We start from the raw sequence: 14,673 nt of genomic DNA on the forward strand, positions 1-14,673 counted from the left end.
ATTAGCTATATGTCTGAAAGCTTTTGAGCAGCTGACATTACTACAGCTTTGTCTTACACTGTTTTCTACTTCAATGAATGTTCCAGAGTTCTGGTCAGGAAGGAAGATATGGTATCCACAGAAGTTTATACTTCCTGGATTTCAAAACCTTTATTCTGGGTCCTTTAAGAATAGGTTTCAAATTTCATTTCATATCAAGGGAAAACTTTGCTCCATTAACTCATTCACTGAGTAGTTCCAAGTTTTGAGTCTTTTACTGCAGTTCTGTTAACTGGCTGTATCCTTAATCCTTTTACATTTTTGTCTTGTATCTGGTTACCAATATTATATTCCAGTAATTTGGTGTATTGCATTCATTCCGCTGTTCTTAACAATGCTGTGGGCTTTAACTGCAGACTTCCAAGCAGGTGGCTGTATTTACCAAAAGGATTATCTGTTTCACTCATCTGTTTTCCCAGGCTTTTACTGAGTGGCATTTGTGAAGGAGATCTGAGTAGATTCAGGCTTCATGCAGGTTATTTTTGTTGCACTAACTAACACTGGGTTAGCAGATGTTGACATTTCATTCTAAGTTAGGCAAGAAAACACGATAGGTGTATTATTTAAAGGGAAAAAAGATGTATCAACCCATTATTTCACTCATTTCTGTCATGCTAAGCTGTATTTGTTCACAGAAAGCCATTGTTAAAGCCATTTGCATGCTGATCCCTAAATACATGAAATAAATATCATAGAACTAATCTGGGATGCAAACTTTGGATCAAGGTAAGACCTTCCCCCAAAAGTTAAAGGCACTTGTGCATGAGGATTTCGTTTCAACATGTCTCTAGTAAGCCCTATGTTCCTGCCCATAACAGTGATTTTTAGTATAAACTCAACTTTATCTGTCTTTTTTTGTATTTAGTTGGAATGTTAGCCCTATTAGAAGGAAGATCCAGTGAGGATATCAATTGTAATACCTGTTGTGTCTTTATAGATGCTTTCTTCCTGATGTGAAATCCTAGAGCTAGAGGCGTTCTGTGATAAGCATTTACTTTTAGAGGGCTTGAATTAAGTAAAATTATGATAGTAAACAAAACAAAACCAAATATATTTTGAAACGAGTCACTGCGATGAGGACTTCCCCCAGATTTGCAAGGCTTTTGAGTGTGCATGCACATGTGGGCGTGGAGCTACTAACCAGTAGAGCAGTACTAGTGTCAGTGGATTTAATGCCCTTGTGAGGCCATGTAGTCTGTACTAGAACTATCACTCTGGTGTTCAAATGCTTTCCAATGTTGAGAGAAGACAAGAAGTCTAGTGTTTCATGTGACGCTTGCTCTCCATCCCTCTCCCATAGGAAAATGTTATGACTGTGTCCTCATGCCCACATCCATTGAGGTCTTTTAACCCTCCAGATTAATGACCTGATATTCACTATAAAAGGTTAAACCAAGAAAGCTGAAGGGTTCTGTCTTGAGGTCTCAAGCTGGGTTGTTAAAAGACAGGGATCACTTCATTGTTATTACCACCCCATCATGGTGTTTGTGGGGGATCTATTTTTAGACCTCCACAAAACAAGAAAAAAGTCATTACTACTGCTGGTGCTTTATAGAAAACCACTGAACCCTGAGGACCTTTGTTGTGCTGGGGTGCAGAGTAAGAACGTAATTAAAATTCGGTAATCAGAACATTTGTCCTTCAGTGTATATGTCAGAGTATTTGCTCTGAGCTACCCACAAACCTATTACCTTTACACTGTTACTCTGGCCAGCTTCTTGGTTTTGCTCCATTTGTTCCATGAGCGTTTACTAGTGTGGAAGAAGAAAAAAAGGAATTTGAAGAGATGCATAGTATGTAGCATGGGAAATTTCTGTTCCAAATGAAGTCAACAGTGAAATTCCATTGACATTTGAAGCACTACTCAAAGCTTTTATAATCTAGTAATATTCAGTGTCTGTTTACTTTATTTATTAGGTTTTATAAGTTCTTTGTGAAAATCCTTAATAGGCTTCTCCCATTTTGTTCATTCAGCCATAGTGGTTTAATATTTTGAGGTTGAAATGAAAGGCTGCACACTTGGAAAGCAGGAAGACTTTGTATTTAGAGTTCTAGTGCTAGGAATCCAAGTACTAACTCCACATCCTTTTGTTTCCCATCTAATAGTTTGGCACTTTCCTCTGTACATTTAAATGCCATTTTTGCTTGCTTTGAAAAGGTGATGGGATCCAGTAAACAAGGAGCTGAGGGAGAGCTCAGGGAATTTGAATTGTGTGCCAGCTCAGCCACTGATTTACTTGTAACTGTGGACAAGTCCAGTTCTTCACTCAGTAATTCTGTTTCTGTTTTGTTTGTTTGTTTGTTTTTGTTTTTGTTTTTTCTTTCTCCTTTCTCAGGTTTAAACTTTTAGGCCTCTAGAAATTCTAAGTGGTGTTATTACAAGAACAATAACAAGTAATTTCTGCTCATGATCTGTGGGTTGCGATGGCTCAAGAATAAAAACTTATTGGCAAAGCAATTCACTACACTCAGGGAAAAATGAACTGGTGGCAACCACCTAACACATAGTCAGAATAGCTGATGACAAAATCTTCCTCATCACTTTCAAGGATGATTCCTTTCTTGCTTGCTAGCTTTGTAAGCAGTGAAGTAAGAAATGCCAATGCCATTTTGCAGGTTAAGGAATTAAAGAATTTTAGAACTTTAGAATTAAAGGGCTTACTTGAAAAATAGTCTCATGCTATGCTGCTTGTTGTGGAATTACAGATGCAAAAATTTGGGTTTCTGGAAAGTGGGGGCATCAATTTTCAGTTTTCTCTTGCAAAGAATTGCAATGCACGATTTAATGAAAGAGATTTAATCTAGATAAAATTGCTCATTTACTTGAGTTTTGCTGAAGAGACAGTCACTGACTTACAAACTGGTTCTAATGTTTCAGCCATGGAGACGCCTGATGGTGGATCAATGCACAACATGTTTCTGCTCCCTCCAGTCAACATCTTCTCGGAGATATACTCTGACATGTACAAAATTAAGCTGTGAACCATGCCCTATAGTAAGTGCGAGTGGTCTGGATGTTCTGGTTAAGAATGTGTCTGATGAGAAGGTCATGTTCTTCATTGTTGTTCTGTACAACTCTGGGATCTGTTGCCTTTCTCCAAGTTTTTCTGAGAAGTCATGTGTTCTTCTTTCCCTGAATTAGACCAGATATACCAAATGTGATCTAAATCCACAGTGCAGGAAAAGGTAATTTTTCATAGTATTCAGGTCCACAGGCACATTTTTTTTTTTTTTTATTTCAGGCTACTTACCTTCAGGGCAAAATAAGATTTGGCATATCATTGGAAATAAGAGCTGTGTCTCCTTTCCTACAGTATTATCTGTCCCTCCACAGACTGGCAGCTCAACCAGATCTCCATTCTTCAGGGCTTTCCTATGACTATTCCAAGTTGTCTAATAGCTGAGCTCAATAATATTTCTTTCTGGTTCCCAGCCATGCCTTAGGGTTATTTGAAGTGATTGTCCCCATCAGTTCCACTGGCCTTTTTGAAGTCTTTGCTGCTGCTTTGCTGCCATCATCTGCAAGGAATGAGCTTGGCTGGCAAAGCCATAGGCAAACAGCTCCCATTTTTACTCCACTGACCAACAGTGTGACCGGAGTGCTTGACTAGTTCTGCTCAATCATTTAGTTTTCTCTCTAGCACCAATACCCCAAGTAGCAGGAGACCTAAGCAAGTTGCAGAGGCTGGCTTCATCTCCCCCTGTCTGAGGAGCACAGACCAGTAGCTAAGGTTCACAGAAAAAGCCTTAAATGTCCCCTCCTCTTCTGCATTTTCCTGGATAATGGATGGAGCCCAATAGGCCCAACCAAACCCAGGGCCTGTGCAAGCAGTGGCCGTTGCACCAAAAAGCCAGATTTGTAACATGATCATATGGGATTCCTGGCTGATATCCAGGAGATGCATAGATTGATAGGGTCCCCGCAAAATAGCGGGGCAGAGTTTTGGATGAGTCTAGTTTTCAATCCCTAAGTAGAACTGAAAAGGACAATGTAGTAAGTCAAGTTTCTATGGTTTCGTCTTTACTAATGAACTAACCAGAGCAAGACTGCAGGCTTAAATTATGTCCTGAAACCACTTGATGAATTGTCAGCAGTGTCCCAGGCGGCCTGTTCTAACTAGCAAACTTCCAAATAATGCCCAGGCACAGGTCAGTGGTTAGGATAACCCAAGGCCAGCCTGTTTTGTGAGGAGAATGCGGTTTAGACATACATATGTGTTCCACTTGTCTGCAGGGCCAGAAAACTGTCCTTGACCCCCTTTATTTGCTGGTACGGATGTAGCCTGTGACAAAAGGGAGAATCTGGAATACTTTGTGTGGTTCTGGACACTAATATCACCCCTTCTGTAAGGTATGATTATAGACACAGGCTTCCGAAAGGAAAATAAATGGCCAAGCTCAGTGCTGAGCATTTTCCTCACTTCCACAAAATATAACCTGGCAGATCAATGAAAAAAACCCAGATACACTAGAATGAGTCTATGGCCAGAAACATGTGCGTGCATATATATATATATATATATTCCCACACAAAAATACACAAACATCAATTCTTGCTTTTCAATGCAAGAAGCCAGCTGTAGAAATTAAAGGTAGAGGAACCAATAAAATACATGGTAAAAAAAAATAAAAATGGGGAAACATTCCTCTCTCTTTTCTTTCACCACCCACACAATTCCCAAACAGCTCCTTTCCCCCACCTGACCCAAAAGTACAGACTAAACGAAAAACCCTGAAGAAAGGGCAATTTCCAGTTGGGCTTATTAAGCACTATGAACTTGTGTTAAGGCGATGTGCAGCTACCCAAGGGACGTTGCAGGTCTAGGTGTATGCATCCCTTTGTAGCCATTGTAATGAATCTGTGGAGCTTGAGGGGAAAAAATATCAAATAAAATACAGAAAGTCTTCATCCCCCTAAGGCCAGTGGGGTTCACATACATACTTAGGATCTTTACTGTCTCAGAGTCATTGATTTCATGGTGTACCCAGATTAAAAGCAATTCCTTCATAATGGATAAAATCGTGGGTTGAGAGTGTATACTCTCTCAGGAGCACCTGCTTTCTACTGGACGCTGAAACTGTGAAAGTAAATGCAATGGTAATTGAAGTGTAGCCAACTGCAGCATATTCTGCTCATCAGGGTCATTTTTATTTTTTTTTGGTCATTTTATGACCTACTTTAGGTGCTTACATTTTAGCTAGTAGAGCGAGTTCACCTAAATAACAATGAAGTATGTTTTCTTCCTGTGATTTAATAGTAACCCTCCCCAAATTCTTTTTCGATAAAAAACATATGGATAACATGCATGCCTTCACTCAACCAGAAAGTGTTTGTTGTCTTAAAAATGTTCAGCTCATCATAAGCAGCTGTTGGTTATGTGTAGCAGCTGGAGACATTACTGTGGGACACTTCATGTGTTAACTCAGTTCCTTTCTGGCTTTTTTTATTTGGTTTTTGTTTTTGGTTTTTTTTGTTATCCACTCTATACCTTTCTTCATCTGCATCTAGTGCTGCTCACTCTCCCATGCTCCTTTTCTTGCCGCTGTTTTTTCCTTCCTGTGCCATTCGTAGGGCTCCATTATCCCTTCCCTTCCCCCTTCATTCTTAATTTTATTATATGTTACCCTCTCTGATGCTCTTTTTACTTTCTTGCTTTATCAGGCCATTTTCTTTTTCTTTCCATAGTCCAAATTTCCCACCTTAGCCTTATTCTCCCCTTTCCCTGCCCACTGCTTAATTGTTATCTTGCGCTTTTCTCCTAGTTTAAACACTTCACACTGCTTTTCCAAGTTGCACTGTGTAATATTCATTAGCTATACAGAGAAGCTCCTGCACACCACAAATACGAACTGTATGTCACTCAAAACATTTTAATAAGTTTCTTGTCCTCTCCTACTGTCATGTGCTGTTTAGTGGACCTGACCTTGCAACTGTTATAGTCAAAGAGTATTGAATTTAGTGGATGCAGGAGGCTTTGTATTTGGAAATAAACTTCTCTCCCTATTGTATAATAAACCAGTACCAGGATTAATGCCAGCCTTTATAAAACAAAAAACAAAAGTATGCAACTAATTAGATTAAGCTAGTCTTGTCCTATTGTTTAAAAAAGCATTTTTCTGGCTATCACTTTGTCCACTGAACTTTTTCTTAAAAAAAACCCTCTACAAATAAGTGTAGGAAGCATGCTTAAAACAAAATAAACTCAGAAAAATGTCCTTTACTTTCTAGAATTACAGAAGGCAGGAAATCCCTGGCTCTTGCTGTGGAAAATGTGTGCCAACTTCATGTGGCATCAGGCTAAGAGATGGAAGGCTTAAATACCTTCAGGTAAGTTTTAAGCACTTTCTTTTATTTATGAGTAAATGTAAATGTAGTACAGACTTCTGGAGAACCCAAGGAAAGTACTTTTTTTTTTTTTTTTCCTCCTTTTTGGTTAGGCAGCATGGTATTACCAGTGCCTTTTCTTTTGTATCTCACAGTGGTTTTTCAATAAAGTTGTTCTTTGTTGTTGCTGCTGTTTGTAAATGAAAAAAAGGAGACTTCATACCACAGTGAATAATTCTAGAGGGACATTCTAGATGCATCTGCAAGCATGAATATTATCAAGGAACTTTAACTGGAATATGAGCTCAAACAACTACTTAGAGAAAACGAAAAACCTAATTTTAAATGAGAAATGGATAGTTTAAGTTGAAAATGTGAATTTAATTTAAAAAAAAATTAAATTTTTAAATTTTTAAAAATTTTAAAATGTGAATATCCAGCATGATAGGTTCTTTAAGAGGAGTGGATGTCTTTCTGGTCAAAACCCATCAGCTTGTCACAAGAAACAGCATATAACATTTTCTTTCATTCCATTCCTGAGCAAAGTTGTAGATGGGGAGAGTATGGGAAAAGCAATGAAGCAGGTGAACGGTCTGGAGTATAAGTCTTATGAGGAGCAGCTGGGGGAGCTGGGGTTGTTTAGCCTGGAGAAGAGGAGGCTGAGGGGAGACCTTATTGCTCTCTACAACTACCTGAAAGGAGGTTGTAGTGAGGTGGGGGTCAGTCTCTTCTCCCAAGTAACAAGTGATAGGGCAAGAGGAAATGACCTCAAGCTGCGCCAGGGAAAGTTTAGGTTGGATATTAGGAAAAACTTCTTCACGGAAAGGGTAGTCAGGCACTGGAAGAGTCTGCCCAGGGAAGTGGTTGAGTCTCCATCCCTGGAGGTATTTAAAAGACGTGTAGATGTGGTACTTGAGGACATGGTGTAGTGGTGGACTTGGCAGTGCTACGTTAATGGTTGGACTTGATGATCTTAAAGGTCTTTTCCAACCTAAATGATTCTATGTGGTGGTGTGGTTTTATGTATTTTTTTAAAGATGATCCCAACTCAGCCAGAAGTTACATATTCATATATATGTCTCTTTGAAAGACAATTCATAGGCCAAACCCCCAAGCTTCTCACTTATACAAGTTTCTCTTTTAAGTTAATGGAACTTTCTTCCCTTTTAAGAGCTGAAAAGGACAGGTTTTGGCAGTCTTGACTGAGCTGCAATCAATATGGCTATGAAAGTAAATAGAAGATGATAACTTTGTTGATAAACAATTCTGCTTACTAAAGATTTCCATGTTATATATACTTCACCACCAAGCTACACTAATTGAGATATCAGTAAAGGAATAGTCAGGTTGTATAGTATCCTGAAAATTTACTGTCCCATGTTGTTTCTGTGTAAAGCTAACAGCCCTTGAATCTTTACAGCCAAATGAATCACTTCAGGATGGCTGTGACAGTCACTCCTGTAAAGTAAATGAGAAAGGGGAATTTATCTGGGAAAGGAGAATCACTGGCTGTCCTCCATTTGATTCCAGAAGATGTCTGGCTGAAGGAGTAAGTAGTGAAATGGGTCCTGTTTCCAGGTTTCCTAATAGACTCTGTCATGTTTATGGTTCTGTATATAGGTACCTTATGTGTATTAGGTGGGAAACCCCAACCCTCTCCCAGCACCTTGGCTAAACTGAATTTGAACTTTCTTTGAAATTCAGAAAAATGTAAGTTTTCTTTATTTTAAAATATCTGCTGGTTTTATGTGGGACTATACTGCAGGGGAGATGCTGAGCTTGCAGTAATTCTGTTGTATATGAAGCAGCAAACATAAGACAATGGTTGTTCTAACGATAATGTTTTCAGTTTGGTATCCAGAGCAAAACTGTGTGGATAATTACGCAAACTGACAAGACAGTCAGATCACCCCCTTTTTTTTTATGAATATGCATATGAAATGCTAAGACATTTTTTCTCTACCCTCATGTGAGGTTAGTGAAAGGAATTTTCATAATGCTGTAGGAAGAGCTCAGGCTTCCACATTTGCAGTTGGTTGGTATAACGGTATAATAAAAAAACCCCACTCAATATGTCCACTTGTTTTTCCTCTGATTTGAGGCTAGCCATACACTGAGGAACAGAGTACAGGTTGGGGTGTAGAAGATGGGGTCCTGCTTTTGCTCATCTAGCGTCACACAGCTGTTTATACCCACCTGTCCCCATTTTTTTGGGGCATGACAGAAAGCAGGAAACCTTTAACAAAGCTTGTGACCAAACCTCTCTCTATATACACATCAAGCAAATGGAGGATTTGATATGTATAATGCAGGAAGAATAAAGCTTTTACAGTGCATTTCTCACTTTGTGAAATCACTATAGCACACACAGTTCTGCTGTACAAACAAAAATTCAGAAAAAATGGTGGGTTGTGCTACAGGCTTAGGTTTATTATTGTATTCTAAAGGTCTTCATTGAAAATCAATGAAGAATAATTTACTTTTTAACCAGAACTTCCCAAACTGCATTTATTCTCCCCCCATCCAAAGAAATGAACTATTTCAGCTATAAAATTCGTGGTTTTCCTCTAGTTACAGATGGAAAATTTAGGGTTTTTAATTAAAAAAGCCTCCAAACTTTTGCATGTAAGTTCAGGTGTTTAGTGCAAAAATGGCATCACCCTGCAGTACAAATATTTCTCCCATTTTTTCTTTCATCTATGGGTGTTCAGTAATTTTCCACCATACATATATTTCTGCAAATTACTTTCTACATGGTAGTAGTGAAAAAAGAAAAATAAAATTTTTGGCTGTTAAAACTTATTTGACAGATGTGATATTTTATGATGATTAGCCTGTACATTTTCAGGTGTTGTGGAATAGGCATGCTTTCATCTCTATTGCTAAAAAAATCAAGAGGGACTGTTTAACTTCCTTTCTTAAACAGACATAAGACTTGAATGCTATTGGTTTTATCACTCTAGTTCCCAGAAAATTATTTGTATTCAATGCCTTTACTTTAGAAAGCTTCTAATATAAGGTGAAAGCAATATTTTCAGGTGTTGAACTTGCTAATATAGTCAACTATTTCCAATCAGCTATCAACAAATACAATCACAAGTTCAAAACCTTAAAATGGATAAAGAGATGATTACTAATGTAGTTTTATATTTTTGTACAATATAGAAATACAATTTTCTTGCCTAATACCCTGTTTTAAACATCCCTTTGTATTCTTCCAGCAGAACATATGTGTATTACTTGTGCCAAAATAGAAGTTTTCCTTTTTTATTTTTTTAGGGCAGAATTGCAAAAATTGGCAATACCTGCTGTGACACATGTAAGTAAATAAGCCAAAAGTCTTGTATGGAAATTGCAGAGAGTGTAAGCTGCTGGGTAAGGAGCTACGTTTTGCATAAGATGTGGTTTAATGAAACACAGCTAAGCAATGTGGTTAAAATAAACCATCAAACAAGTCCAGTCTCTGGTTGGGATACTGCTGTCATGTTTTGTCCACTAGGACACGTGTTTTGACAGTATTCACAAGTGCTTAGAAAGAAACAGATACTCTCCACATTTTATGCAAATGTTAATTAGGAATGTTTTATTTCATTGTTCATCTAAAGATAACAGGAACAGTATTACACACAGGTTGACAAGTCACGTAACCTGATACTGAATATGTGAGGCAACCATTTCATGAATAATCAATCAACTTAAAATGAATTTAGAAAAAAAAAACCCTGGTGACAGTAATGTACTTTTGATTGGTTTTCAATAATGTAATAAGCAAAAAATGGTAGGGGAAATGCTTGTCAAAGGTGCATTCCTATTGAACAGCCTGACTGCATCTTAAATTTGGCAGTTTAGGTGTCAGGAACTCTTGATTTCAGGCATCATTGTGTAGATAATCCAAATGTCAGTCAGGCTGTGAGTGTAGGAAGGGTTTGCTTACCTGAGGAAGGATTGCAGGGTTGGGTTCTTATTTCTAAAATGAATCTCTGATGCTTTTGTGAACAGACAACCTCTCAGTTTTCTCCTTTGTAAGTAAAAAATTAATAATACTGTATCTCATTTAAAATAATAATAATAAAAAAGGTAACAAAAGATTGATATTCTCTTTTAGGGTCAGAATATCATCACGTTGCCTGTGTTCCATTATCTGTTTGTTTTTTTTTCTTCTCTTTTCTTTTCCTTCCATGCATGTGCTAATAAATAAAAGATGGTCAGCATAGCAGCCCATCACCACACTGGCACAGTAACTGCTGTAATAATACCCCTGATGAAGGACGTTAACTCCTAGAGAGTTTGCAGCCATTATCTGTCTGCATAATCATTGAGTTCTGGCTTGAGCAATAGAAGTCAGAAAGCTATTGAGATAGACTGTCATCAAATGGCTCAAACAGGTAATTTAGTTAAGAGATCATTAATCTACCAGGCTTCAAGTAAGGAATACTGAAAATTATTTATTCATAAAAACAAATTTTAAGATTTAAAAGACAGGACAGTGGGCAGGCTCTACTAATTGAGAATGCCTATCACTGCAGCTGAGGAGAGGAGCAACCCAGTTCCAAATGAGCATAGCTCAATACATATATCCATTTAACAGTTATAGTGATTTAAAAGTGATACCTCCTTGCAGCAGCAGAAGCAAACTGATCTAAGTGAAATATTGCATGCCTAAAACCACCCATATTGTATGGGCCTTCAAATTCTTATTCCCATTGATGTTTGCTTGGATATAGCTCAAAACTGAAAAGTCCTGTATTACAGCACAGTTCTATTCCTCATCACTTCTCTGTTCAGGGCCCTTCATAACAAAAAAGCCAACATGCTGCATCCAGCCAGCTAACTATGGGTTATCAATTGAAGGATGTTGATTAACACATAGCTTTGAATCAAACAGATACTTCTAGATACCAAACTCTTTTTCTCTCTCCTCTGTATTTATATCTTTCCACCAGGGCACTCAGTAGCAACATGCAGTCTGTTATGTACTCTACAGGGAACACCAAGGCTTGGCAAATCTACTGTAAAACCAGATTAATTTAATTCTTCTTAAAAGTCAGATAAGAGAATAATCAGTTTCTCATGGACGCAGAGACTTAGATATAGGTTACATTGCCTTCCCAGGTCTTGAGAGAGTTTGTCTTTCGGACACCTCAGTACTATATAGAACTGGGCAAAGAACTTGTTCTCTCAAGTTCAAAGCACTGTTCAGGGTGATGCCTTTGGTTCAGGAGAGTCCTACGTGGCTTCAAGCAAAGGTCGTTTAAGAAGCCAGTTTCCCTTTCTATGCTATCCCTTGGCAACTGGAGTTCATTAGTGTGTCTGAGGGCATTGTTCCAGGTTTTAAGTACGTAGGAGTACATAAGTGAACAGGCTTATTTTCTCATTAGATTTTTGTGGTACTAACAAAGGACTTGATTATTTGCAAAGGATATTCCTTATTTTCCCACTTAACAAAGAAGTTGCATCTCCGCTTCTTACCTGTTTTCCTTGTTGATCTCAGTTGCATGTGCCTTCTAAGTTACAAGCACTTGCCTTTGCAAAGGAGGCACAGTCTACAAAAAAAGTAAATGAGAGTAGTAAAGTAAGTTGGGAACAAGTCGATAAGTCAGGATCAAAAAGGTGATGAAGGTATTTTGAGTCTGATGACAGTTATTTTGTTTGAGCTTTTCAGTTGTGCAGATACAATTGCGTATTCCTTCCTGGTGGACAAGTTTTATCAAATGAAGTGATGAAATCATTAAAAGAGGACTGGCAGTTCCAGCCCTGCAGCCAGAAACACTTTTCAAGCTTGCTGCCTTTTTTTTTGTTTGTTTGTCTTTTGGGTTTTTTTGGGTTTTTTTTGTTTGTTTTTTAATGAAATGTAGAGCCTTTGCAAGGCACAGAGCCGATTTGGTACTAACGTTCCCATAGAAAAGGTATTGAAAGCTGTGTTTGCTGCTAGGAAGATGGATACATTTCTCTTCAGTTTATGTGCCTACTTAGTTGTGCAGTTGGCCAGCTGAATTCCTTCAGCTGTCTGAAATGCTGTTGCGTAGTACGTAAAAAAAAAATTCCACTATTCTGGTAAATACAGAAATTCCATTGGTTAGCTAGAAATGAGTAAAAGTAGGAACCTCCTCTTTACACAGAGGCATATAATTTTATTAATACTACAAAGAACTGCTGTTTGCAGTGCGTAAAATATCCACTTAAAAAAGCATTAGCTCCTTCACAAGTCTTTAGATGTGGACCAAAACAGACAAGTGTTCAGAACAAAATATTCTGCATTAGTCTGTATTTGACCATGTCAATGGCAAAGTTCCTTTTGAAAGTGGAGGGGCAGAGTCACCATCGACTACTGTACTTAACAGATCATAGCAAACCAACCTCACTTTACAAAGAGGGATCAGCAGATTCCCTGAGCTTGCACCCTCCACACATAATTAATCCAGACCTACTGCCTCTTATGTGGATTTCTCGTTAGATGGAAAAAAACAGGGAGACTTTATCTAACACTAAGAGCAAAAGGTATTGGAAAACAAGTATCATGACTTACTGAAGACAGTGGAAAAATTCCCATTGACTTTAAGTTAGATTTTTACAGAATTAGTTTTCTAATTTTATTTTTTTTCCCTAGTTTTTCTTTTTGCCATGTTAATTTTCTGCAAAATCCACCACACATACAGTGACTGTTAGGAGTTGTCAAATCTAGTAGCCCAATAGAGGCAAGGCTGCCACAGCTCCATGTCCCCAGGTCCAGGCAACAGTGAGACTGAGCATGTATACCAATAGGCACACACGCAGACACATATATACAACATGCACAGACACATTCTTTATGAACACACACAGAAACACTCAGTAGTCTGGCAAAGACAAATAGCACCCACATTCTCATCCTGATCTCCCCCTTGGCTGGTCAGGATGCAGGTCCTTAGTGGTCTTAGGCACGCACTCTGTCCAGTAACTGGTTCTGCATCCCTGCTAACTTGGACTCATGGGCCCTATGATGTGTGGTCCAATTCCAGTTGCTGGCACTTAAGCCTCCATATACACACATCCACACAGAACAGGGAGTCCATCACCCAGGACAAGTAGTTAGAAATGGAGTTTAATAAGAAGACAGGACAGACTGCAACGATCAAACATAGGACAAGGTCAGCAGCTGTTTACCATGCAGCCAGGCTCATTTATGCCTTTATCCATCCATTTTCCCATGCTTGTTCCTCACCAAACCACCTTAATCCCTCTCTTCCCCCACCTTTGGTTCCTCCCCTAAAAATCCCATGATAAGTAAGTCTTGTAGAATCCCAAAATGTTCTTCCCTAGCATGACATAAGGAGTCCCACGCAGTCCTGAAGGCAGTGACCCACCTCAGTCTGTAAGGTGATCTGGAGAGCTGCTCCCATTGACTCATCTTGAGGAGCATCATCCCAAGACAATGGGCTCTCTCTCCTGTGACAGCCCCAGGAACATCCAGGTCAGGGTGCTCTGTTTCTCTGATTAGGTTATTGGGGTTCCCATGTGTGTCATCTTTTTCCTGTGCACCTGCTTGCCCAATGTACCATTGAACGATCTTTAAAAGGAGAGTTATCTAACACAGAAGCCAATAGGTAAAAGGCAGATGTTAAGTGGCAAGGTGACTTTAAAACAAAGCAGTCAATTGAAAAGAAACATAATGGAAACCTTGCTCTTCAGTAGAATTTTAGGGCTGTAGTGTGATATAGTCACACTGCTATGCATTAATTACTCTAAGGAGACACACCTAATTCTCTTGCTAGGGATCTTACCAGTAATGACATCTCACTAACAGCAATTTCAGTAATAAGGGAAAGGGAGTTAAAAATGCAATTGTCAGCACTATCGAACACTTTTCTTTTTTTTTTTTTTTAACTTGGTAGGTGTGGAAGTGGAATGTCGACCAGTAAGTACCAGACTGCAGTACAGGAATATCAACGGATGTGTGGCTGAAAAGGAAGTGCCTATTTCTCATTGTGAGGTAAATAACAAAAGCAACCCTCCTGCCCCAAGACCTGCCCTTGCCCCCTTTCTGTCTTCCACAAGGGAAACCTTTGCCTCCACCACAGGTTCACTTCAGTAAGTGGAGCATCAGTTTCTGTCCTTCTCATTGATTGACTCAAACAGTGTAAACCTCATTGGCACTTATTTCCTAAAGTAATTTGGTGATGCTGAATTTTCCCTATTCAAGCCAGCATAAAAAAAGGTACCTAAGTTAGGCACAAAGGCTTTGTTCGTACTACTTTCTTTTGCTTCCATCGGAAATTAATGACTCTGAAGTGGCTTTGTTAGGACTTTCTCCATAAAAAAAAAAAAAAAAA

General features: G+C 38.7%; 1 protein-coding gene across 3 annotated transcripts in view; it reads left to right on the forward strand.

Moving 5' to 3' along the window:
• Positions 1-14,673, forward strand: part of VWF (von Willebrand factor) — a 175,323-nt gene that overhangs the window by 158,810 nt on the left and 1,840 nt on the right. For all 3 annotated transcript variants that reach the window (XM_087766218.1, XM_087766219.1, XM_009475359.2), the window contains 5 exons: positions 2,918-3,034; positions 6,269-6,367; positions 7,785-7,913; positions 9,644-9,683; positions 14,236-14,333. In XM_087766218.1, coding sequence (XP_087622344.1) covers positions 2,918-3,034; positions 6,269-6,367; positions 7,785-7,913; positions 9,644-9,683; positions 14,236-14,333 — 483 coding nt within the window. The remainder of the gene's footprint in view (positions 1-2,917; positions 3,035-6,268; positions 6,368-7,784; positions 7,914-9,643; positions 9,684-14,235; positions 14,334-14,673) is intronic.

This window comes from Nipponia nippon, unplaced genomic scaffold (genome assembly GCF_047370975.1).
Source record: "Nipponia nippon isolate SJK-2023a ecotype South Korea unplaced genomic scaffold, ASM4737097v1 scaffold_3, whole genome shotgun sequence".
Classification (NCBI taxonomy): Eukaryota; Metazoa; Chordata; class Aves; order Pelecaniformes; family Threskiornithidae; genus Nipponia; species Nipponia nippon.